Source organism: Prionailurus bengalensis, chromosome A2 (genome assembly GCF_016509475.1).
Source record: "Prionailurus bengalensis isolate Pbe53 chromosome A2, Fcat_Pben_1.1_paternal_pri, whole genome shotgun sequence".
Classification (NCBI taxonomy): domain Eukaryota; kingdom Metazoa; phylum Chordata; class Mammalia; order Carnivora; family Felidae; genus Prionailurus; species Prionailurus bengalensis.
Window position 1 is genome coordinate 108,429,060 of NC_057348.1, and position 26,504 is coordinate 108,455,563.

The 26,504-nt window shown below is 36.9% G+C and overlaps 1 protein-coding gene across 2 annotated transcripts in view; it reads right to left on the reverse strand.

The window, feature by feature from the left end:
- The window catches only part of CRPPA (CDP-L-ribitol pyrophosphorylase A), a 325,460-nt gene that overhangs the window by 47,252 nt on the left and 251,704 nt on the right, over window positions 1-26,504 (reverse strand). Inside the window, exon 10 of one of the 2 annotated variants that reach the window (XM_043589018.1) lies at window positions 13,058-13,839. The exons of the other annotated variant lie outside the window; for it this stretch is intronic. Within the exon in view, the coding sequence (XP_043444953.1) occupies window positions 13,801-13,839 (39 nt within the window). The 3' untranslated portion in view covers window positions 13,058-13,800. Of the gene's footprint in view, window positions 1-13,057; window positions 13,840-26,504 lie in introns of those variants that run through there. 2 annotated transcript variants of the gene reach the window in all.

Below are 26,504 nucleotides of genomic sequence, written 5' to 3' on the forward strand. Positions count from 1 at the left end.
GACTTGATTCCCCATTAGGAATTATAGGTTTCCAAAATTATATGTTGAATGGGAAGGAATGCTTATATATATCATGTCTAAATACAGTAACAAGATTAAACTTTTGCCACACAAGAGTAAAAAAGTGTGCCTGAGTATTAATTACATAATCACTGATAAATTAATTTCTTAGACTTGTCAACCAGATTACAACTGGAGACAACATTCGAGATTTTCTTGTTCTCAACACTTTAGAGCAAAAAAAAAAGTTTTTTTAATGTAGTTGTTTTTGATCACGGCTTTTCTATATTAATATTTTATCAATGATTCTTACTTTAAAAATGTGTGAACTGTTATTGCATTTGAATACTAATGCATTGCTGCACTGTGTCTACTTGCCTATGGATGTCTCATACCAAACCAGAGGCCAGCTATCACGATCATACATATTCTACATTTATCAAGTGCCCTGTCATTTTAGGGCTGCAGAAATTCCTGCAAATAGCATTCCTGCAATTTCCAAGCAAGTTGTCACTGGACTCACTCAACAGGCTACAGACCAGTTCAAATATTGTTGGATTTAATCCAGTGAGTCATTGTGACATGTTGCTCAGTGGGTATATACAGTAAAAACAAAATGACAGGTTGAGGAAAATTACAATTTAATAAATAAATATGTGTGGTAAAAACACATAGATTGGGTAAAATCACAATTTAATAAACAAACAAATGAACAAAACTGGATCATTTAACCTCAGTTACTTTGCGAATCCATAGTCTCTAGGATTTGGGAGAGACAAAAAGGGAAATCAAGGACAAGGGGCAGCAGAGATAAATATGATTAAGGTCAATATAGATCCTGTGAAAATTTCTTAGAAGACTAAACCATTGTTTATAAATTAAGCAAACAGAAATGAAGCTAAACTCTGTATATTCTTATGGAGTTATGGAGAAACAAAAAGTCATCAGTATATAATTATGCTATCTGGAACTTACAAAGTCTGTTTGGGTTAGTTTATTAGAGCACTGGCCAACGTTCAGACTTAAAAATAGCTCTAAGGTCAACACTCATTCTCGCTTTATCTCACTCACTTTATCTCTGTAACTGTCACTGCTCTGAGTTAGACAAGCTTTTGGCCAGTTTTGTTCATGCTTGTACTTTGCAGCCAATTTCTGTCCAGGACAGACATCGGCAACTCTTTTAACAGTGCCAAGGGTTTCACATCCTTTCTTGCGGCTTGCATAAGTGAAGGGAAGAAAATCTAAACATGCCCCTAGTCTCAAGAATCAGGTGGCAGAGGTTTTGACCACACAGAATCCTCCCCCCACTGACCTCTGTGATTTTCCCCACTCCATCCTCCCCCTCAGAGACCTGATGCTGTGATTAAGGTGGCATCTTAGATGATCATAGAGGCACTAAAAGGAACAGAATAACTTAAGAATGAATTCCTAGAATAGGGCTACATCTAAGAAAACTATTATGCCATGCCGAATATTTTTGCTACCATCAAAAAATAGCAGCTTTATGGCAACAAATCCAGTGGCTATGTCAATGATCATACTAGTGTTTTTTGTTTTTACTTCGGGGGGCCCAGAACCCTAAGAATCTGATGAGAGGTGTGGATCTTGTTGGAGACAAGTGCTTCAATAAAGAGACAAACAATTTTCCATGTAATATTAGGGATCCCCTAAATGAGGTCAAGAGCCAAAAGAGTTAAGAAACTCTTATCTAATCCAATCCTTTAATTTTATAAATAGTGAAATAAAGCTCCAAAAGAGTGACATCTTCTGCCTAACACAAGTTAACAGCAAAGACAAGTTTTTTCATTCTAGCTCCAATGCTCTGAGACTCAAATTAATTCTCCTGACAACAAAGACTTCAAAGCAAGTCACAGGAAGCAAGTCACAGGAAGAGAAAAAGAAGAAATACTTCTAGTGCTTTGTGAGGCACAGGGAAATCTTTCAGAGCACAAATGTGGTGTGTGTGTGTGTGTGTGTGTGTGTGTGTGTGTGTGTGTTTGTGCGCGCGCGCGTGCGCGCATGTGTTTTCCCTAGAGAGCCAAGAAGTGAAATTCATAAGCGTGTTCTTGTCATTCTGATTGGGAGACACAGACATGAGGAAGATAAGCAACTATAATTGGAGGAAGTACTTGGAAGGACATCTAAGAGTTGGGAGAAGGTTCTCACATGGAAACAATATGTTCTGCTTACAAGTCGGCATTAGCATAAAACTGAGTCATATGAACATCTTTGTCATTATACTAATAAGATAATATTAATTAAATTTCTAAAACTGAACACATGTGTGAGCTCCCCTTTAAAATGTTCCCTCTTCCTCTGCTTGGCTTCCACCTGCACTGGCTGCAAACCTGAACCATTGAACCATGTACCATTCTGGGTCCCCAACCCACCTTGCCCTCTCATTCTCTAAGATGTCTCCATTCTGCCCCTAATGAGTCTCTTGACTGCACCTTCTGAGCTCCTCCCCACCCTTCCTGGGCTCACCTCTCACCGGGCCTTACTTTTCTGTAGTCACTTCTCTTTCTACCTGTCTTTATTTCAATTCATCCTGTAAGCTGCTTTGAAAGGAATCTTACCATGAAGTAATGTAATACATTACTCTCTGGCTAGAACACCTTCAGTAGCTACCCGTTACCCATAACCTTCCTTGGAAAGTTTTATGAAGTTTTGAAATCTTCTCAACATGTTATATGAGAAATGCTTCATCATTTAGTAAGGTTGAAGAGAAAAAAAGAATGCTCATTTTAGATCATTATATTAGCAGAGACTGTATAACAAAAGTTATCTCAGTCTTTAAACTCATTTTATATGTAAAAAAACAAAGTGCTCTTCTCATTGAAAAATGATGGATACAATTGTATTGTTGTATACTTACTATTTAAGAAAAAAGATTTAAACCTTATTGCATATTAAAATGTAGACTGAACTTTTATTCTGTTACATAACAAAAAACAGATTTAAAAAATACTGTTATACCCTGAAATTTGAATTTCATATTTAGAGCTTAATAAATCAGCTGGTTTATTTTTTATGGTGATATGTTTAATGATTAAAAGCTAAGAAAAAAGAGAAAATATTCTAGAATACCATTTGAAAGAACTTCTCCACAGTGATATGAATCCCAGAAATGCATTCACACACACCAGGGGTTTTGAATCACCACATGGGTCTCACTGACATATCAGCATGGCATCCACGGTCCTTTTGAATACTCTGCCCCATTTCTGGGCCCTTCACTCTACTTTTATCGCCTAATTTGACGTTCCCCAGACCCCACGTACTTGAACATACATTTTTTTTCTTCCTTTAATGTCACTGCTTTGTTATTTTCCTTTTTGTAAATGTTGACAGTCTATTCCATTCTTCATACCGCACATTAGGATCATCTATTCCCTGAGTCCTTCTCTGAAACACCTCCTCTTTGCCACCTCTCTATTTCATGTATTACACACGATTGTCACCAGATACACTTCCCCCTTCTGAACTCTAAAGTTCTAGGCAGGAAGAAACCCAATACCAAACATAGTACGTGGAAATGCATATTTATGAATACATTTAGAAATAAACAGTTAATTCAGGAAAATAATTCAAGCAATTGGAAAACAGGTATAGGTCAAACAAGTATACGTGAAAATCTAACTACAACATGGCTTTTTATCTCCTTCTATATTGTTATCCTCTCCTTTAAGAAGGTTTGTTGGTTTTACAGAAAATCGGTTACATGAACTTCATGCATTACGACTGAATTTACAATAGCACAGTCATCTGGAATAATATTAATGAGACAACCCAAACCTCACTTTCCAAAAATTTCTAGGAGTGCAATGATGCTCCTAAAACTGTGCATTTCTCCTTTACTGGACTTGTACCTGTGTTAGATCTTGTTAGCTGTCCACTAAAGACTTTCTCCTCCCTTGCCCAGAATAGTCAAATGTGGCTGAGACACGGCTGCTGGATAGGTATATTTCCTAGCTTCGTTTAGCTACGTATGTGACCATGTGATTGATGCCTCATTGCTAACGGAGGGCAATCAAGAATGATGTGAGCAACTTTTATTTGACTAGCTTCAGAGGAAATCTTTGGCCCAAAGCTTATGTTCTTTTCTTTCCATTTCTATTGACAGCAATGGCAAACAATGACTTTGGAAGTTACACATTAAAAGTAGCAGGGGCGCCACGTGCATGAGACAGAGCTGCTGAAAAACCTAGATGATATATCTGGATTGCTAGCCAAAACATAAATAAATATCTATCTTATTTGAGCCACTGCTTTGGGATGTCTTTGTTAGAGCAGCTTAGTCCTTTACTCTGATACATACTGTATCAGAAATTAGAACACTACCAATCTTGGGGTGCCTGGGTAACTCATTTGGTTGAGCGTCCGACTTCGGCTCAGGTCAGGATCTCTCAGTCTGTGAGTTCAAGCCCCGTGTCGGGATCTGTGCTGACAGCTCAGAGCCTAGAGCCTGCTTTGGATTCTGTGTCTCCCTCTCTCTCTCTGCCCCTCCCCTGCTCATGCTCGGTCTCTCTCTCTCCATCAAAAATAAATAAACATTAAAAAAAAAAAAGAAAACTACCAGTATTCCTTTATTCCCATACATATTTTAATCCAATTTAAATAACCCTCAAAATAGAACTTTTAAAACTAGCAATATTAATACTTATAATGAGAAACTCATTTTCTGAAGTGTAAAGCCTCTGGATAGCAAATTTTATAAAACTTGATATTAAAAAAGTTATCTTTGTATCTACATATAAAAATAATTTGCTGACAAAGGTAAGTAAACTTTTATGTAGAATGGATGTGACAATGTTTCCTGTGTCAAACCCTATAAAAAGAAAAATGCAAAGATACAAAAAAAGAACCATATGTTTTCCAAAAATGGTTAGGTCACATTTCAAATTTTTGTAGTTTGAGTATGACTTCTCAATCATTAACAAAACTAAGAAGACTGCCAGTTTCTTTTGTTATACATGAAATATTATTAATGGGATCCCAGCTTCGTGGTAGACACAACTCCAAAGAAGCTTTACAGTCTAGTTTCTGCTAGTTTTCAAGTCGACTCCATTCAGAATAAAAACTTCTGTTTTGCACCAATCATACATATTTTATAATTCATTTTAGAAATGAACTCTGTGGTAAAGTTTCTCTTCTATTTTTATGGCCAAAGGTTGCTCATTAAAAAAAGGTGGGGGGGGGGGGCTACAAGATAAATTGATTTTCTGTAGATAAGTACTCAAAAAGGGAATTTTTAGTATTACAAATAAACAGGTGGATAGATAAGCAATTTTTGAATGCTTTTTTCCTAGCATTTTAAATTCAATGAGAAAGACATAAGAGGTACACCTGCATGGCTCAGTCGATTAAGTGTCTGACTTTGGCTCAGCTCATGATCTCACGGTTTGTGGGTTCGAGCTCCGCATCGGGCTCTGTGCTGACAGCTCAGAGCCTGGAGCCTGCTTCGGATTCTGTCTTCCTCTCTCTGTCTCTCTCTCTCTGCCCTCCCCCACTTGTGCTCTGTTTCCATAATAAGTAAACATTTTTTTAAAAAAGACCTCATTTCTGGTGGTGTTTTCATGGCTTTAAGTAATTTGGCCACCTACTGTAAAGCCGACCTTGCCTCCTGTGGATGCTCATCAACACCACCTCTCTGAGGCTTGCCTGCTGTGCCCTGGGACCCACAGAATTCTGTTTGAGGGCTAAACTATGACTTCTAGTAGTTTCTTAAATAAGTAGCCCCCATTAAATGGAGTAGTACTGGCTCTATTGCTCTCACAATTTACTCAAGTACTGAGGGGTACGATGTTTTCCAGGTGGATATTACTGTTCATGTCATTCTTCTTAAAATTTGCCTCTCTTTTTCAAAGAGAAACTGCTAGCTATCAGACAGGAGTTTCATGAACCTGAGATCAAGTTGCAATGTAGCTGCAGAGGAAACATCCTTTCTCCCTGGATTCCATTACAGTCATCCTTACCCCTTGAAGCCCCGCTGCTTAAGCATGCTCTTTATCCTGCTACTTCAACATCCTTATGCTATGGAATACCTCCTCTCATCATATTGCCACCTACTTATGTTGGCCTTAACACCAGCATGTTTTCCCATCTTAGAAAAATGAAAATATCATAAGCCCACCACTCTCTCTCAAGCCCATACTTTCCTCCCTGCCTCTTCATAGGTATTACTGTTGTCTTCAAATTTCCCCAAATCAGACTTCAGTTGATTGCCATTGGACTTCCCCTTAATTACAAAGTGACATCTCTTGTCAAGGTTTCTTCTTTCCTGCATTATGGTTAGATCTGCCTATGTAAAGCCTTTGGTCAACAGAGAGCCTCAAGTGAAATCAACTCAACAAGCTCATGCCTAAACATAATTAAGATTAAAGCTGATTAAGTTACCAGGAAATATGTTCCGACTTCATCCACATAAATATGGTTTAAATACACAATGTAAATATAAATTTAATTCTGGCTCTTCCAAGGTGAAAATAATGCTTTGGAAAATTTTATAAATTTATGATGCTAGACATCAGCTCACTTATTTAGAAGAAATAAATTTCATGAAAATGCAGATTAAATATATTCACTTTTAAGAATGTGATTCACTCAGAGCTGTTTGTATCATTAAGTCCACACATCAATTAACCAATCACAGCACAGAAATGCCCAAAGATCATCCACGAAGGAGTATATGTATTTGCTCCAACTCAGGAAGAAAGAGTAGTGATAAAAATGTCCTTGGGGCATGTGGGTGGCTCAGATAGATGTCTGACTTGTAGTTTTGGCTCAAGTCCTGATCTCACGGTTCATGAGATGGAGCCCAGCATCAGGCTCTACACTGATGGTACAGAGCCTGCTTGGAATTCTCTCTCTCCCCTCTCTCTCTGTCCCTCCCACCCTTGCACTCTCTCTCTCTCTTTCTCAAAATATATAAACTTTTTTTTAAAAAAAATGTCTATTTTAGGTACTACATATATATACATATAATATGAAAAAGTGATTTAGTCAAAGTAGCCGACAAAGTGACATTTTACCCATAACAGGTATGCACGTGATAAAGGCAAAATTCTTATTTTATTTTTAACAAAACCAGTGACAAGGGGGCATAGCTCAGGGGTAGAAACATTTGACAGCAAAACCAGTGACAGTTTGTGCCTTGTGTGTGACTTTAAGTTGAGGGTTGCTGCACTAAAGTTGTTTCAGCATCCAAATCATCATGGCCAGAATAGAACTCATCACCTGTTCCCTCGAATCTGCTTCCTGCCTCATGTCAGGTTTGTAGTTAAAGACCCCATCATAAACTAGAAGTCCAGCCAGAAACATGGGTATCATCTTTGCTTCCTCCCTCTTGACAATTTCCAAAATGCTTTTGTACTATAATCTCTATATTCTGATTGTAGCAGTCCTGTGAGAGTGTATTATCTTTATCTTATAAATGATGATATTTATTATATTCAGAGTTTAAGTGCTCTGCCCAAAGGCACAGAATAGTCATGATGCTTATTTTCTGGTGGTTCATTTAGTTAATATATTCATGCACACTATCTTACTGAATCATTAAAACATTTATGTGCTTTCAGTCCTTTTTTCTCAAATAAGTACATGGAGAGATTGAGCCCATCATTTGAGGATTTGAATACATCAGCCTTAAAATCTCCACTTAATTATTCCTGCTCTTAGTGAATTACTGAGCAGGGATCTAAGATCTAAATCCAATCTATTTTCCCAGTAGGCAAGCATTCACCTGACCGGATATCCTATTGATGGGACATTCACCTTAATTTGGCACTAAAAGCTTTATAAAAACACTTTTACTTTAAGCCTTTTTTCTCAAAAAACATTCTCACTTTTGCACAGTCTGTTAAACAGAGCTTATATTTTAGTGATTAAGAAATGTATAATGCATTTCCAATGTGTCAATATTAAAAACGATTTTCTGTAACAGTGACAGAGTTTTACTTATAGAAAACAGAATAGAACAAAAACATAGAGAAGACTCTGAAAGCTACTTTTCTGTAGAACGATTTCATAAGTCTATTTTCTCACCATTTTTTTTCTTACCTAAAACTAAGATTCATGATTCTTCTCTAGCCATCTTCCCCAACCCTCTCTCCCAGAAGAATGCAACCATCTGTATATTTTTAATTAATAAAGCCTGCAAGTTTTATTTATGATTACACATGACAAAAGAGAAACACTCAGAGATTAAATGATCTGAGTTATACAAATGAACTAGCAATAGTACGAGGAGCACAGTGTGTTTAAATTCGTTGTATAAATTAAAGCCAGATACTTTATTTATGACATATGGGTAAAAAGAGCCATATTTCTAAAATATGTTCAGTCATCATCAGTTCCAGGAACCAGATCAATGCCATAAACATATTCCAGTGATCGAACAGCAACATCAGACTGCATGTGCTATAGCAGCAGTCCACATATATAAGCACCACACATGAGAAGTCAACAATTAACTAACTTCCTATGTTCGTTTCGTCAGATGGAACCCACATGTAAATGTAAAATCAAAAATAGCCCTTTCCCTAGAAAATACTTAGGATGAGGTTTTGAAAATGCCAAAATTGCTTTCTTCCACCTCTCTCTCTCTCATTCCTCCCCACCCACTCCAGTCTGACTGCTATAAAGATCAACAGAACCCAAACACAAAAATGCATAGCTCATGTGGGTGAGCCTGGTCAGAAACACTTCTGTAGTGGTCCTGCCAGGTGTACTGGCAGAGCCTTCTGGAGACTGAGAGATATAGATGCCAGTCTATCTTCATATTGTAAAATCTTCAGATTGAACAAGGCCAGGAGGTTGTATGTACATTGTCATCATTCTTCCTTCATTTAAAATCTCCAAAATCCCACATTAAATTTTTCCCAGTTAAAAGAAACTGCAAAACTCCCTTGATCACATTCTATCTAAACAAGAACATTTTATGGCTCCCCCTTCTTTCACTATTTTTTAAATGTTATACTTATTTATCCAAATATCCAAAATTAAACCTATGTTTCTGTTCAAGAGGCTTTGGTAATTATATCAGTTTTGCCTGTTTTCATTTGCAGACCCTTAAAAGAAAGGAGATGTAAGTGATACATATTTCTCTGTTTAAATGGTTCTTTTTAATGAATGTTTCCAATACTGTTGTTATTGCCTAAATTATTTTTAATAGACCATAAGGTAGGGAATTTCCACAATGTTTGTTAGTTATCAGTTAGTTAGAAATGCACTGGCCTCTAGTGCCTCCAGTATCTCCTTACTATCTACAGTGCTAACTTTAAATTCTTTGGACTATTTCACAAGACTCAGAGCATGGCCTAATTCGGTCTCTGCTCTCCACTGGCATGAACCCAACACTCTATGCTGTTAAGTCCCGCTCCTTCCCATCTCTTCATCTTTGTCGATTCCTTTCTATTTGCTTTTCTTTTCAACATAACAATACAACCCTAATATTGTTCATAATCTCTTCAAGAAAGCTTTCTCCGTCTTTTCCAACCACTGTCATCACCAATTTCTATGAATTCGTGGAAAATTCATTAGGTCATAAGACAAACTGATATCTATTTGTTGCTCCTAGGTGATCGCATTGACTCAGTTCAATTTCATCATCTAATTGATACACTCTGTAAGCACAGGAAATAAATCTTGTAATTTATTTTGGACATCTATTAACAGATACTACCTATATGGAGGGTGATCAATATCCCAAATATATTAAGAGATTAAAATATTTTCTGCCCCAGATTTTCCAAGAAGTAAGAAAGATTTCTACTTATTAGCTATCTTACTGGGATAAGCAAGTTCATCTCTGAGCCATTGACACCTTTGTTTAAAATAAGTAGAAGAATACTCAGTGTTCACTGACTTCTTTGATTTCTTTGAATATACTAAGCATATGTTGCCTCAGGCTCTTCATTGTGCCTCAATATTTCTTTTCCATCTGTTTATCTAGTTACTTCCTCTCTATCCTTAAATATAACATTCTTACAGAAGCTTTCCTTCTTACCCCTTCCTCCTATCACTTTATTTATTCAATGACCATCCTCCCTGGTAAACTGTATCCTGCTAGAAAGCATGGATTGCATAGTGTTATTCCACACTGTGTATTCAGTGCACTGTGTAAATATGTGAATATTCGTTATTGAATATTTGCTTTTTTCTTCTTTGATCTTGTTTTTATCTTGTTTTGATTTGTACTTAAAATATCATAGTTATTTTTCTTATTCCTTGATGTGTTTCTTGGCATTGGATGATAGTCACCAAGCACCATGCAATAATTTGAAGTGGTAAAATATAAAATTATGTTATTTATATAGGTAAAATAAGATCAGGCCAAACAGTTCAAACATGAGTCCACATCCTCTTTGAGTGAACTGGAAAAACAGAGGATTTGCAGTCAATGCTAAGTTAGCTGCTCATTTTGATAGCCATAAATACTTCTTACAACCTGAATCATGATAGACAATATGGCTTAGTTTTAATGACTTACTGTGAAGCTATTTAGAATTAAGTGAACAGAGAAAACGCATTCTATGATGGGGAATGAAATGTAAATCAGAGATGCTTCCTTGGACACAAACCATTATTAACAGGTACTATACTGGAATAAATTCCCATGACCAACAACATGAAAATTGTAAATTGACAGGTATTAGTATTTTCGTACATAACGTCAGTTTTTTCACTCTCATTCAACCTGCATAAATAGGAATCCAGACTGTTACAAGTTATTAAGACTGACATGAAACACACACAAACACACATGACTGACAGCACCAAAATCAGAAGTGACACTGACATTATCAATGAAAAGAGATGACACTTATTATTAACACAAGAGAGTTCGAACTTCAATGACTCAGAAATAGTTTATTAAAAGTCTAAAAAAAAAAATCTCAGTCTATACAAATAAATTCACCAGTTCAATTTAGTAAGACTGAAGGTTAAGGTTAATCAGTACATTCTAAAGGGGAAAAAAGGAATATATCCTATGTGACTTTATTTACAAAACTGTTAATGAAAATCAACTTTCTTAACAAACAGGTAATGATGACTACCCAAGCAGTTACAGTAAGACTAGGCTTATATTACTTGGCAAACCAATGGTCCCTGAGGGGGCTTCTCAAATAAAAATCACAACCACACACAGCTGAAGACTTGTAATCGATGCTCATATATGTGCCAAATTTTGTTAGGGAAATTTAAGGCACCTAAGATTTAAAAAATTGAAATCCAACTCCAGAAACATTTTGTACTACTTCTTAGCTGGCATAACAGCACCATCATGCCTGTCTTATACAGATAAAAAAAGACCATGGAAATGTTATCTTAGTTCCACTTTAATACCTGGTTTATATATTCCCTAACTTATAAAAGGCAAGATATCATTCAAATGGATAAAAATACTGCTGGGGCACATTGAAAAGCACCTGCATTACATTAACAATAAAGAAATGAAGGACAGGAACTCATAAAGCAGAAATACTTCAATCTATTCTCCAAGAAATAAAAGTTTTTTGAAAGAAAACAAGCTTTAACTGTACACTTCTAATCCTACTTTTGTCTAATATATTTACGTAACTAAACATTGCTAATCATAATCTAAAATTGAGGGCCAGGAAAGTGAATTTACCTAAGTAAACTATTTCTCATAAAGGGAGAGAATGACTGCCTTTTACAGTGTACTAAGCATTCAAAGAGGAGCATGCTTACTTAGACAACAAGAATGTGGGCAGTTTAAGGAAGAAATAGTAAGGCTTTAAAATTCAAGAAAGAAAAACAAATTCAATGATGTTTAACGTCCAGCTAACTCACAATGTGAAACAGTTGCCTAGGAATTACCACTCCTGAACCAGAGATCTTTCCGCCTCATGGTGCATCACCATTTCACTAGTGTGTGTCTGAAGGATTAGATCAGGAAAGGAAGTTATAAAATTCAAATGCTTCTTCTGAATGATTGGCAAAATGAGGCAATTTCCAACAGTCCTTTTGACTACTTAGATAATAGGAAAAAAAAAACCCTCCTTAGGTCCAGAAAAATGAAACTCCTGTACTAAGATAAAATAAAGACAAATGCTAATAATTAAATTATAAAAAAATAATTTAGGTTTTCTTGGTAGACATGATAATATACTAGTTTTAGGAAGTTCTAAATTTCTGTGACCAGTGGCCAACATTTCTAATTAGTCCATATATTAAAGAGAATGTTTAGGCCCTAAATAAATTTATATAAACTGGGATAACCAAATAAAATATGGAAGTACAATTCACAAGCATAAAGTAGAATATGATTATTTCTGTGAATTTATAGAACTGATTCTTTATATAATTTCTTTGAGAGAGCTATTCACCCATATTCTCCTATTTCCTTTGCAGTAACAGAAAGCAATTAAAATTGTATATATTTAATTAGAAAACCAGAAAACATATCTTGCAACCCAAGATCTTTACAAAATGTTTACAGAACAGATTTTTAGCTCAAAGACATTATCTTAAAATCTCTCATTATTGAATATCAGAAGGCACCTGTACAGTATCAGCAAACATTTAAAATGTTCCTTCTACTTTTTCTGTAACTCAGAACTGATTGCACAGCCTTTTATAATTAAAAACACTAATTTACACTGAAACTTAAACAGTGAAATATGTTGTGTGTATTTTTATATTACCTGTTTCTTTCATATAATTTTTGTTTAAAATGTATCTGGCTGATTTTTAAACTCAAAGCTTCAGCCTCAACTATTTGAGTGTAATCAAAAAGAACACTTGATGTCAAGCTGTTTTGAACAAAGGATGAATTTTCCCTTATAGATAATTGCTTTGGTTCTCTGTATTTCCCTCTTGCCAAAACAAATAAGATATATTATCTATTCTTAGCAGGTATACTAACTCATTGGCCTCTTCCTTGCAACAACCCTCTTGATAATCACAGTAAAATTTTTTCAAGGAGTTTATTTAAATAGGTTATAAATATAAATATAAACATAAATATAAATATAAATATAAATATAAATAAACTATGTTACAAACACTACTATAATTTTTTTCCTTACCTACTGAAATTGCCATTTTAGTCTCATACGCTTTCTTCAACTTCCTCCCAAACTGGCAGAGTATGGCTGCTATTCCACCTGTTACAAACTTTTAATTTGTTAATTAGAAGGGATTCTTACCCAATTCCTCTTCCACCATAAGTAAGGCAGCAGAGACATTGAAGAACCTCTTCTCTGCAACCATATAAAGAGAAGGAGGCAGAATAGACCCTAAAGAGCTTGGCACTCATTGTTCTGGAAATGTAGCTGCAGCTAGAGGTAAAGAATGGTCACCAGGCAGCTGCCGAGGTGAGCTCCTTCCTCACACAGTGGAAACAGAAGAAATGTGGCACACAACATGAGAAATGGGTAGTCAGGAACAAAAAGGGGAAGACAGTTGAAGACAGGTTTGTCCCATAACACAGGCAAATGGAAGGATATCTCTTCCTGTAGAGATAGCCCTGCTGTCCAAAAACTTGACCTTTAAAATAACACGTGGTTATATGAATCATTTCCAGGTAAGGGTTTTTTAAAGAGGAGGTTGCTAGTATGTAAATGGTGAGTCAACTCACATTCTGATAATGCAGAAAAATGAAGACTACTAAATAGCTTTTCTTTTATGAATTATACATGTGATTATAAATATTTAAAACTGAGGAGCATATTATCTATCCTACATGACCATCATACAGGTCTAGAATAGGTGTGCAGGTATTGGATAAAAGATACTTACCATGTTAATCTTAATCCATATTCATTTTGCAAACTTTTAAGTAAGACATGAGGGATCCTGGGGCGGGTAGAAGACCTTTTGATCAAAAATAATTTAAGTATCAGAAAGTCAGAAGTTACAACACAGAATAGGAACACTTTTCTCCACAACTAAAACTACCTTCTAACATACTAAAATTCATGATATCCATGAATAAAACACTGATGTATTTTTGTTCTTAACCAAAGAAATCCATAATATTCTAGAGTTTTGTCAATATGTTTTAAATTATGGAGTCAATATTTAGAATTTTCAACTAGTTTAGATAAATATTTTTTAGAGATTTGTTAGTTCAATGGGCCACTCCAATGATTCTCAAACTAGTTGCAAAGACAGTATCACATGGAAGTCTCCTGGGTAGCTCAGTTGGTTAAGTATGTGACACTTGACTTCCACTCAGGTCATGATGTTGCCATTCTTGGGTTCAAGCCCCACTTTGGGCTCTGAGGTGGTAGTAAGGAGCCTGCTTGGGATTCTGTGTTTCCTCTCTCTGCCCTGTGCTCTCTCTCTCTCAAAAAAAAAAAAAAAAAAAAAAAAGGAATCACCTGGGAAGCTTACAGAGGCCTAATTCCTATCCCAGACCAATTCAGTGAAAAGCTCAGGGAGTATAACCTAAACAGAAATAAGTAACTAGGCTTCCTCAGATGATTTCAAGGCAGGCTGGGAGAAAAATCATTGTTCTGCCCTTGCACCAAAATCTTCTGTGGAAAACATAAATTAGTGTTCTAAGAAAAACTTTCCCACTGTCAAATATTTGTGAAGTAACCAAGGATAATCATTATATTTAATGGATGTCTGAAGCATTCTTTTAATGATAGAAAATAAGGTATTTCTATTCTCATAACTACAGTTAATGTAATTGAGCAAGTTGTGATTAATACTTTCTGGAAAGAAGAAATAACATATGTTAAAGCCTTAAAGAAAGAATGAGAATGGTAATATTTGAAGACTACATGATCTGCTTACAAAAACTAATAAAATCAACATATAAACTCTTAAAAGTAATCAGAAAGTTTAGCACTAAGACCAGATATAAGACTGATTTATAAGAATCAAGAGCACTCCTCTAATTTGCCTCTAATATGTATTGAATACAGGAAGCCAGTCACAATACTAAGAAAAACTACTCAGTATGAAGGAATTTGTTAACAAACTATTTAAAGATTCCTATAGAAAAACAAATAAAAATAAAATAAAATAAAGATCCCTATAGGGAAACAAACAAACAAACATTAAAGGCCTTTTAAAAGGCATAAAGGACTGAATGAAGAGCTATTTCCTGTTATTGGAGGAGATGATTTAATATAGCCATGCATTCCAAGTTAAACTATATATTCAGTGCAGTCTCAATAAAAATTCCAGCTGCATTTCTTTAGGAATACTCAATGGTAGCTGACACCGAAACAAGTTGATCGTTATATTGAGAAAAAAATTCAAGTCTTAACATGAAAGTTAGAGTCCTGACAGATTAAATTTCTAAGGATGGAAAGTAAATCAGTAAGTTAATAAAAATAATGTAGGAGAATATATAACATTTACTACATAAGGGTGAGGAAAGACTTCTTTAAACTCCAAAAAAGTAGGGGAGCCTGAGTGGCTCAGTCAGTTGAGCATCCGACTTCCACTCAGGTCAAGATCTCACAGTTCATGGGTTCGCGCCCCACTTTGGGCTCTGTGTTGACAGCTCAGAGCTTCGAGCCTGCTTGGGAACCTGCCTTCCTCCCTCTCTCTCCCTCTCCCTCTGCCTCTCCCCTGCTTATGTGCTGTCTCTTTCTCAAAAATAAAATTAAAAACCATTAAAAAAGTAAAAAATAAAACTCCCAAAAAACAAAAACCTATATACTTTATGTGTCTATTTACAAAACAGTCTAGAAAAGGCAAAAATACTGCGTCAGAAGGTAATAGATCAGTAGTTGCCATGGATTAGAGGTGAGGGGGCATAAGGAATGCAAAGAAATACAAGAAAAGTTTCTGGGGTGATAGAAACATTTGATATCCTAATTTGGATGGCAATTGCACAATTATATACATTTGTTGAAACTCAATAAACTGTAAATTTTAAAATGTATAATACTGAATGCAAATTATACCTCAATAATCCTAACAAAATTCCCTTTAAACCATAAATTACAAAGTTGAAAACTGATTAACTTACTACATAAATATTAAGATTTATATTCAAGGAAGGGTAGCATAGAAACATTTGGAGAAAAGAGACTTGCAATGTCCGAAAAACAACAAAGAACAAATACATAAGCAATCTCTGCAAATAAAGAAGACAACAGACACCTCAATAAAATTATGACCAAGGATAAAATCAGATCAATCATAAAATGGAACTCTGTAATGATAATAAGGATTTGAAAACAGTTGCTCATTAGTGGAACATGGAAAAATATATAAAAAGTGAAGAAAGGGGTGCCTGAGGGACTCAGTTAGTTAAGTGTCACACTCTTGGTTTCAGCTCAGACCATGATTTCACAGCTTGTGGGTCCGAGTGCCTCAACAGGCTCTGCTCTGTCAGGGCAAAGCCTGCTTGGGATTCTCTCTCTCTCTCTCTCCCTCTCTGCCCCTCCTCTGCTCAAGCTCTCTCTCTCAAAATAAATAAATAAACTTAAAAAAAAAAAAGGTGAAGCAAAACATCAGTTACACCCAACAGTTACACCCAACAAAGGGTAGACTGAGGACTGTCTTATTATCTTTGTTGACTCCATTGACTTTGTCCTAACAGCCAGCTTGAATATTCATTTATTCAATTACATATTTAACCCACCTCTATTCTTAGCTTCATGAGGTTTAGGTTATATAAAACAATTTTTATTTTATTTTTTGCTTTTTGTACATAAGGAAAGACAAAATTAATGGGGTTTCATTGAATGGAGATACTGTGACTCAGGAAGTCTATGTGTTACACAGGTATTCTAATCCACATACATCTGAGGTAGAAAGTTTTTTGATGGTGAAAATGAAAACTCAGATGAAATGAACATACACCTCTGAAATACCAACAACAACCTTGACAATGGCTTAAATACTTAAGTGCAGGTTCACTGAATGGAACACTGAAAATATGCTTCTAATAAATTTAAGTGGTAGCCTGAAAACACCATCCTGATGCAACTGAGTTATACAATAACCTCAAACAATGGGAAAATGCAAAAGTAACAATTAAAATAATAAAATATCAGATAGAAAAGATGGAATGCCAGTTGAACTACTAGAAGAAATTGTTTTTCCTGTAACTATGAGTCATTCTGGACTTAAAGTTGTTGATTTTTTTTTACCAATCACAACGCCTTTGAACCTAACACCATCCAAATCAACACTCTGTCTCAAATCTAAAATTTAGTACAAAACCAGATTCTTCTTTAATACAGGCAGTTTAAAATTTTTCCATTACTTTAATTACTGGAAACATGAACTCACCAATTTGGGGGGAAGAATAATTTTACCTTAAAATTCTGAGACAAAATTCTTATGTAGGCTTTATTTAACAGATGTATCATCAGGAATTTGTTTCATAATATATACAAATCTCATGTTTTTCATAATGACTTTCTTTTATCCAAAGGAGTACAGAGGAAGAAAGGATACGATGGGGTGCAAAAACAAGGCCCCCTAAATCAATGCATGAATTACTAGTAAATTCTGAACTGCATGTGTTTGGACTGAATCAGAGCAATATTGCAAAGTATTCAAAAACTGAAATATTTATTACACAGAACATTACCCAACTCCCAGACTTGGCCATGGTTGGGAACATGTGGGATGACCTGATAACAATAGGTTTGAAAAATTAAACTGAAAATTGAAAACACAGCACTCAAGAGGCAGAAGAGAATGTGTAATCTGAAAATAATTAGATGAGTTGAATATTAAAACAAAATAAATCAACATTATTGATGGGATTTCAACAGAATATCTAATTTCATAATGCAATATTCAAAATGTACAGAATAAAAATTTTACTCAGGGCACAAAGAACTGGAAAAATCTCAGTTCTCAAGGTAAAAAGATAACCAAAAGACACCATCCTCAAAATCACCCGGGGGGGAAATTATCAGACTTTTAAATGGATGCAATAACCATGCCCCATGAAATGAAAACAAAAGCTCTTAGGGTAGTCTTGGCAAAAATACATATAAATTGCAACCAATCTAATTTAAAAAACATAAATAAATAACAACAACAACAAAAAAAAACAAGTGTAGGCAAAAATGTAGAGAAATTGGAACACCTGTGCACTGTTGGTGGAAATATAAAGTGCTGCAGCTGTTAGGGAAAAATGGTGTGGTAGTTTGCCAAAAAATTAAACATATAATTAAACATATGATCCTCCAATGTTAATTCTGGGTATATGCCCAAAAAATGAAAGCACAGTCTTGAAGAGGTACTTATGTGACAATGTTCACAGCAGCATTATTCACAACAGCCAAAAGGTAGAAGCAAGCCAATGTCCATCAATGAATGAATGGATAGATAAAACATCACATATACACACAGTGGATTTTATTTATTTATTTATTTATTTATTTATTTATTTATTTATTTATTTATTTCACACAGTGGATTTTTAAACAGCCTTTAAAAGTAAAGAATTCCAGAGTTCTCGAAAGATGGCGGCGTAGGAGGACGCTGGGCTTACCTCGCGTCCTGCTGATCACTTAGATTCCACCTACACCTGCCTAAATAACCCAGAAAACCGCCAGAAGACTAGCAGAATGGAGGCTCCGGAGCCAAGCCCAGACGAAAGGCCCACGAAAGAGGGTAGGAAGGGCGGAGAGGCGGTGTGCACTCCACGGACTGGCGGGAGGGAGCCGGGGCGGAGGGGCAGCCTGCCGGCCAAGCAGAGCCCCCGACTCTGGCTTGCAAAAGCGGAGGGCCCTGACGGACTGTGTTCCCACAGCAAGCAGGACTTAGCATCTGGGAGGTCATAAGTTAACAGCTCTGCTTGGAAAGCGTGAAGGCTGGAGAACAAAGGGAGGGAGAGTTGCTGAGCCCCGGACCACAGAGCTCAGTTTGGCGGGGAACTAGGCGCTCGCCAGCGCCATCTCCCTCGCCCATCCACCAGCCAAAATCCCAAAGGGAACCAATCCCTGCCAGGGAACTCGCTCGCTCCGCCCGACACCCAACACTGTGCTTCTGTGGAGCCACACCTCCCGCAGCTGGTCTGCCTCCCTCCCGCTGCCACAGGGCCCTTCCTGAAGCAGATCACTGAAGGAGAAGCAAGCTAAGCCTCCCCCTCCTGCCCCCGTGCACCTTGCCTACCCACCTCAGCTAATAGGCCAGATCCCCAGCACCACAAGTAGCCCAGATGGGCCACGCCACCCCACAGTGAATCCTGCCCCTAGGAGAGGGGAAGAGAAGGCACACAACGGTCTGACTGTGGCCCCAGCGGTGGGCTGGGGGCAGACATCAGGTCTGACTGTGGCCCCGCCCACCAACTCCAGTTATACACCACAGCACAGGGGAAGTGCCCTACAGGTCTGCACCACTCCAGGGACGATCCAAAATGACCAAGCGGAAGAATTCCCCTCAAAAGAATCTCCAGGAAATAACAACAGCTAATGAGCTGATCAAAAAGGATTTAAATAATATAATAGAAAGTGAATTTAGAATAATAGTCATAAAATTAATCGCTGGGCTTGAAAACAGTGTAGAGGACAGCAGAGAATCTATTGCTACAGAGATCAAGGGACTAAGGAACAGTCAGGAGGAGCTGAAAAACGCTTTAAACGAGATGCAAAATAAAATGGAAACGACTACGGCTCAGATTGAAGAGGCAGAGGAGAGAATAGGTGAACTAGAAGATAAAATTATGGAAAAAGAGGAAGCTGAGAAAAAGAGACATAAAAAAATCCAGGAATATGAGGGGAAAATTAGAGAACTAAGTGATACACTAAAAAGAAATAATATATGCATAATTGGTATCCCAGAGGAGGAAGAGAGAGGGAAAGGTGCTGAAGGTGTACTTGAAGAAATAATAGCTGAGAACTTCCCTGAACTGGGGAAGGAAAAAGGCATTGAAATCCAAGAGGCACAGAGAACTCCCTTCAGACGTAACTTGAATCGATCTTCTGCACGACATATCATAGTGAAACTGGCAAAATACAAGGATAAAGAGAAAATTCTGAAAGCAGCAAGGGGTAAACGTGCCCTCACATATAAAGGGAGACCTATAAGACTCGTGACTGATCTCTCTTTTGAAACTTGGCAGGCCAGAAAGTATTGGCACAAGATCTTCAATGTGTTGAACAGAAAAAATATGCAGCCGAGAATCCATTATCCAGCAAGTCTGTCATTTAGAATAGAAGGAGAGATAAAGGTCTTCCCAAACAAACAAAAACTGAAGGAATTCATCACCACTAAACCAACCCTACAAGAGATCCTAAGGGGGATCCTGTGAGACAAAGTACCAGAGACATCACTACAAGCATAAAACATACAGACATCACAATGACTCTAAACCTGTATCTTTCTATAATAACACTGAATGTAAATGGATTAAATGCACCAACCAAAAGACATAGGGTATCAGAATGTATAAAAAAAACAAGACCCACCTATTTGCTGCCTACAAGAGACTCATTTTAGCCCTGAGGACACCTTTAGATTGAGAGTGAGGGGATGGAGAACTATTTATCATGTCACTGGAAGTCAAAAGAAAGCTGGAGTAGCCATACTTATATCAGACAAACTAGACTTTAAATTAAAGGCTGTAACAAGAGATGAAGAAGGGCATTATATAATAATTACAGGGTCTATCCATCAGGAAGACCTCACAATTATAAATGTCTATGCGCCAAATACCGAGGCCCCCAAATATATAAAACAATTACTCATAAACATAAGCAACCTTATTGATAAGAATGTGGTAATTGCAGGGGACTTTAACACTCCACTTACAACAATGGATAAATCATCTAGACACATGGTCAATAAAGAAACAAGGGCCCTGAATGATACATTGGATCAGATGGACTTGACAGATATATTTAGAACTCTACATCCCAAGCAACAGAATATACTTTCTTCTCAAGTGCACATGGAACATTCTCCAAGATAGATCATATACTGGGTCACAAAACAGCCCTTCATAAGTATACAAGAATTGAAATTATACCATGCATACTTTCAGACCACAATACTATGAAGCTTGAAATCAACCACAGGAAAAAGTCTGGAAAACCTCCAAAAGCATGGAAGTTAAAGAACTCCCTACTAAAGAATGAGTGGGTCAACCAGGCAATTAGAGAAGAAATTAAAAAATATATGGAAACAAATGAAAATGAAAATACAACAACCCAAATGCTTTGGGATGCAGCAAAGGCAGTCCTGAGAGGAAAATACATTGCCATCCAGGCCTATCTCAAGAAACAAGAAAAATCCCAAATACAAAATCTAACAGCACACCTAAATGAAATAGAAGCAGAACAGCAAAGGCAGCCTAAACCCAGAAGAAGAAGAGAAATAATAAAGACCAGAGCAGAAATAAACAATATAGAATCTAAAAAAACTGTAGAGCAGATCAACGAAACCAAGAGTTGGTTTTTTGAAAAAATAAACAAAATTGACAAACCTCTAGCCAGGCTTCTCAAAAAGAAAATTGAGATGACCCAAACAGATAAAATCATGAATGAAAATGGAGTTATTATAACCAATCCCTCAGAGATACAATTAGCACGGAATACTATGAAAAATTATATGCCAACAAACTGGACAACCTGGAAGAAATGGACAAATTCCTAAACACCCACACTCTTCCAAAATTCAATCAGGAGGAAATAGAAAGCTTGAACAGACCCATAACCAGCGAAGAAATTGAATCTGTTATCAAAAATCTCCCAACAAATAAGAGTCCAGGACCAGATGGCTTCCCAGGGGAGTTCTACCAGACGTTTAAAGCAGAGTTAATACCTATCCTTCTCAAGCTGTTCCAAGATATAGAAAGGGAAGGAAAACTTCCAGACTCATTCTATGAAGCCAGTATTACTTTGATTCCTAAACCAGACAGAGACCCAGTAAAAAAAGAGAACTACAGGCCAATATCCCTGATGAATATGGATGCAAAAATTCTCAATAAGATACTAGCAAATCGAATTCAACGGCATATAAAAAGAATTATTCACCATGATCAAGTGGGATTCATTCCTGGGATGCAGGGCTGGTTCAACATTCGCAAATCAATCAACGTGATACATCACATGAATAAAAGAAAAGAGAAGAACCATATGATCCTGTCAATCGATGCAGAAAAGGCCTTTGACAAAATCCAGCACCCTTTCTTAATAAAAACCCTTGAGAAAGTCGGGATAGAAGGAACATACTTAAACATCATGAAAGCCATTTATGAAAAGCCACATCTAACATCACCCTCAATGGGGAAAAACTGAGAGCTTTTTCCCTGAGATCAGGAACACGACAGGGATGCCCACTCTCACTGCTGTTGTTTAACACAGTGTTGGAAGTTCTAGCATCAGCAATCAGACAACAAAAGGAAATCAAAGGCATCAAAATTGGCAAAGATGAAGTCAAGCTTTCACTTTTTGCAGATGACATGATACTATACATGGAAAATCCGATAGACTCCACCAAAAGTCTCCTAGAACTGATACATGAATTCAGCAAAGTTGCAGGATACAAAATCAAGATACAGAAATCAGTTGCATTCTTATAAACTAACAATGAAGCAACAGAAAGACAAATAAAGAAACTGATCCCATTCACAATTGCACCAAGAAGCATAAAATACCTAGGAATAAATCTAACCAAAGATGTAAAAGATCTGTATGCTGAAAACTATAGAAAGCTTATGAAGGTAATTGAAGAAGATATAAAGAAATGGAAAGATATTCCCTGCGCATGGATTGGAAGAATAAATATTGTCAAAATGTCAATACTACCCAAAGCTATCTACACATTCAATGCAATCCCAATCAAAATTGTACCAGCATTCTTCTCGAAGCTAGAACAAGCAATCCTAAAATTCATATGGAACCACAAAAGGCCCCGAATAGCCAAAGTAATTTTGAAGAAGAAGACTAAAGCAGGAGGCATCACAATCCCAGACTTTAGCCTCTACCACAAAGCTGTCATCATCAAGACAGTATGGTATTGGCACCAAAACAGACACATAGACTAATGGAATAGAATAGAAACCCCAGAACTAGACCCACAAACGTATGGCCAACTCATCTTTGACAAAGCAGGAAAGAACATCCAATGGAAAAAAGACAGTCTCTTTAACAAATGGTGCTGGGAGAACTGGACAGCAACATGCAGAAGGTTGAAACTAGACCACTTTCTCTCACCATTCACAAAAATAAACTCAAAATGGATAAAGGACCTGAATGTGAGACAGGAAACCATCAAAACCTTAGAGGAGAAAGCAGGAAAAGACCTCTCTGACCTCAGCCGTAGCAATCTCTTACTCGACACATCCCCAAAGGCAAGGGAATTAAAAGCAAAATTGAATTACTGGGACCTTATGAAGATCAAAAGCTTCTGCACAGCAAAGGAAACAACCAACAAAACTAAAGGGCAACCAACGGAATAGGAAAAGATATTTGCAAATGACATATCGGACAAAGGGCTAGTATCCAAAACCTATAAAGAGCTCACCAAACTCCACACCCGAAAAACAAACAGCCCAGTGAAGAAGTGGGCAGAAAACATGAATAGACACTTCTCTAAAGAAGACATCCGATGGCCAACAGGCACACGAAAAGATGCTCAACGTCGCTCCTTATCAGGGAAATACAAATCAAAACCACACTCAGATATCACCTCACGCCAGTCAGAGTGGCCAAAATGAACAAATCAGGAGACTATAGATGCTGGAGAGGATGTGGAGAAACGGGAACCCTCTTGTACTGTTGGTGGGAAATCAAATTGGTGCAGCCACACTGGAAAACAGAATGGAGGTTCTTCAGAAAATTAAAAATAGACCTACCCTATTACTCAGCAATAGCACTGCTAGGAATTTACCCAAGGGATACAGGAGTACTGATGCATAGGGGCATTTGTACCCCAATGTTGAGCAGCACTCTCAAAAGTAGCCAAATTATGGAAAGAGCCTAAATGTCCATCAACTGATGAATGGATAAAGAAATTGTGGTTTACATACAAAATGGAGTACTACATGGCAATGAGAAAGAACAAAATATGGCCCTTTGTATCAACGTGGATGGAACTGGAGAGTGTGATGCTAAGTGAAATAAGCCATACAGAGAAAGACAGATACCATATGTGTCCACTCTTATGTGGATCCTTGAGAAACTTAACAGAAACCCATGGAGGAGGGGAAGGAAAAAAAAAAAGAGGTTAGAGTGGGAGAGAGCCAAAGCATAAGAGACTCTTAAAAAGTGAGAACAAACTGAGGGTTGATGGGGGGTGGGAGGGAGGGGAGGGTGGGTGATGGGTATTGAAGAGGGTATCTTTTGGGATGAGCACTGTGTGTTGAATGGAAACCAATTTGACAATAAATTAGATATAATGAAAAAATAAAATAAAGAATTCCAACATGGGTGAACCTTGAGACATTATGCTAACAGAAATAAGTCAGTCATAAAAAAGATACCGTATGATCCCACTAAACTGAGGTATTTAGAATAATCAAATTCATAGAAATGGAAAGCAGAATGGTAGTTTCCAAGGATTGGGGACAAGAGGAGCATGGAGTTATTGTTTAATGGGTGCAGAGATTCAGTCTTGCAAGATGAAAAATGTGCTCTGGATGAATGGCAGGTATGGTTGGACAACAATGTGAATGTAATTATGTCACCAAACTGCACATTAAAAAGGATTTAAATGGGGGCACCTGGGTGGCTCAGTCTGTTAAGTGTCCGACTTTGGCTTAGGTCATGATCTCACAGTTTGTGGGTTCAAGCCCCACATCGGGCTCTGTGCTGACAGCTCATAGCCTGGAGCCTGCATCAGATTCTGTGTCTCCCTCTCTCTGTGCCCCTCCTTAGCCCATGCTTGCTCGCTCTCTCTGTCTCTCTGTCTCTCTCTCTCTCAAAAATAAAAGAAATTTTAAAAAATGATTTAAATGGTAAATTTTGTATTAAATTTCCACAATTTTAAAACATACTTTAAATATTATAAAAAATAAATAAAATGAAATTTTGTAATTTAAAAACAAAATACTGAAATTTGGGCTGGATGAGCTCAATTACAGATTGTAGAGAAGAAAGAGTTACTGTCAAAACAGACCATTAAAAATTGTCAAATCTGAAAAAGAGTAAATTGTTTAAAACAGTTCATCAGAAACTCAGAAATCAGTAAAACAATATAAGTATGAGATCTGATATGAGTATCCTTAAAGTTTCAGGAGGAAAGATTAAGGCAGAAAAAAAAAAATTAGGAAATAATGACTAATGTGAGACCCAAATGTGAGACCTGAAACCGTAAAACTCGTAGAAGAAAACACAGGCAGTCATTTCTTTGATATAACCCAAATAAACACTTTTCTAGATATGACAACTCCTCAGCCAAGGGAAACAAAAGCAAAATTAAACTATTGGACTGCACCAAAAAAAAAAAGAGTTTTCCACAGTGAAGGAAACTATCAACAAGGCAATCTACCAAATTAGAGAAAATATTTGCAAGTAATTTATCAAATAAAGGGTTAATATCCAAAATATATAAAAAACTTAAATACCACCAAAAAACCCCACAAATGATCCAATTAAAAATGGGCAGAGTACCTAAATAGACATATTCCACCAAAGACATACAAATAGCCAACAGATACATGGTAATACGCTCAACATGACTAATCATGAAATACAAATCAAAACCACAATGAAATATCACCTCACATCTGTCAGAATAGCTAAAATCAAAAACACAAGAGAGAAGAAGTATTGCCAAGGGCATGGGGAGAAAGGAACCCTTCTGCACTGTCAGTTGGAATGCAAATTGGCACAGCCACTGTAAAAAACACTAGGGAGGTTCCTCAAAATATTAAAAATAGAATTACCATATGATCTAGTAATTTCACTATGGGGTATTTATCAAATAAGAACATAAACACTAATTTGAAAAGATCTGTTCTTCGGGCTCTGGGCTGATGGCTCAGAGCCTGGAGCCTGTTTCCGATTCTGTGTCTCCCTCTCTCTCTGCCCTTCCCCCATTCATGCTCTGTCTCTCTCTGTCCCCAAAATAAATAAACGTTGAAAAAAAAAATTAAAAAAAAAAAAAACGGGGCGCCTGGGTGGCGCAGTCGGTTGAGCGTCCGACTTCAGCCAGGTCACAATCTCGCGGTCCGTGAGTTCGAGCCCCGCGTCGGGCTCTGGGCTGATGGCTCAGAGCCTGGAGCCTGTTTCCGATTCTGTGTCTCCCTCTCTCTCTGCCCTTCCCCGTTCATGCTCTGTCTCTCTCTGTCCCCAAAATAAATAAACGTTGAAAAAAAAATTAAAAAAAAAAGAAAAGATCTGTTCACTCTGATATTTACTGCAGCATTATCTACAATACCCAACTGATGGAAGCAATTCAAGTGTCCATCCATAAATGAATGGATAAACAAGTGGCTTTTGTGTGTGTGTGTGTGTGTGTGTGTGTGTATGTGTATGTGTGTGTATTAGAATACTCCTTAGCCATTAAAAGGAATGAGATCTTGCCACATGCAATGATAGGGATGGAGCTAGAGAGTATAATGCTAAGGAAATAAATCAAAGAAAAACAAATACCATACTTAT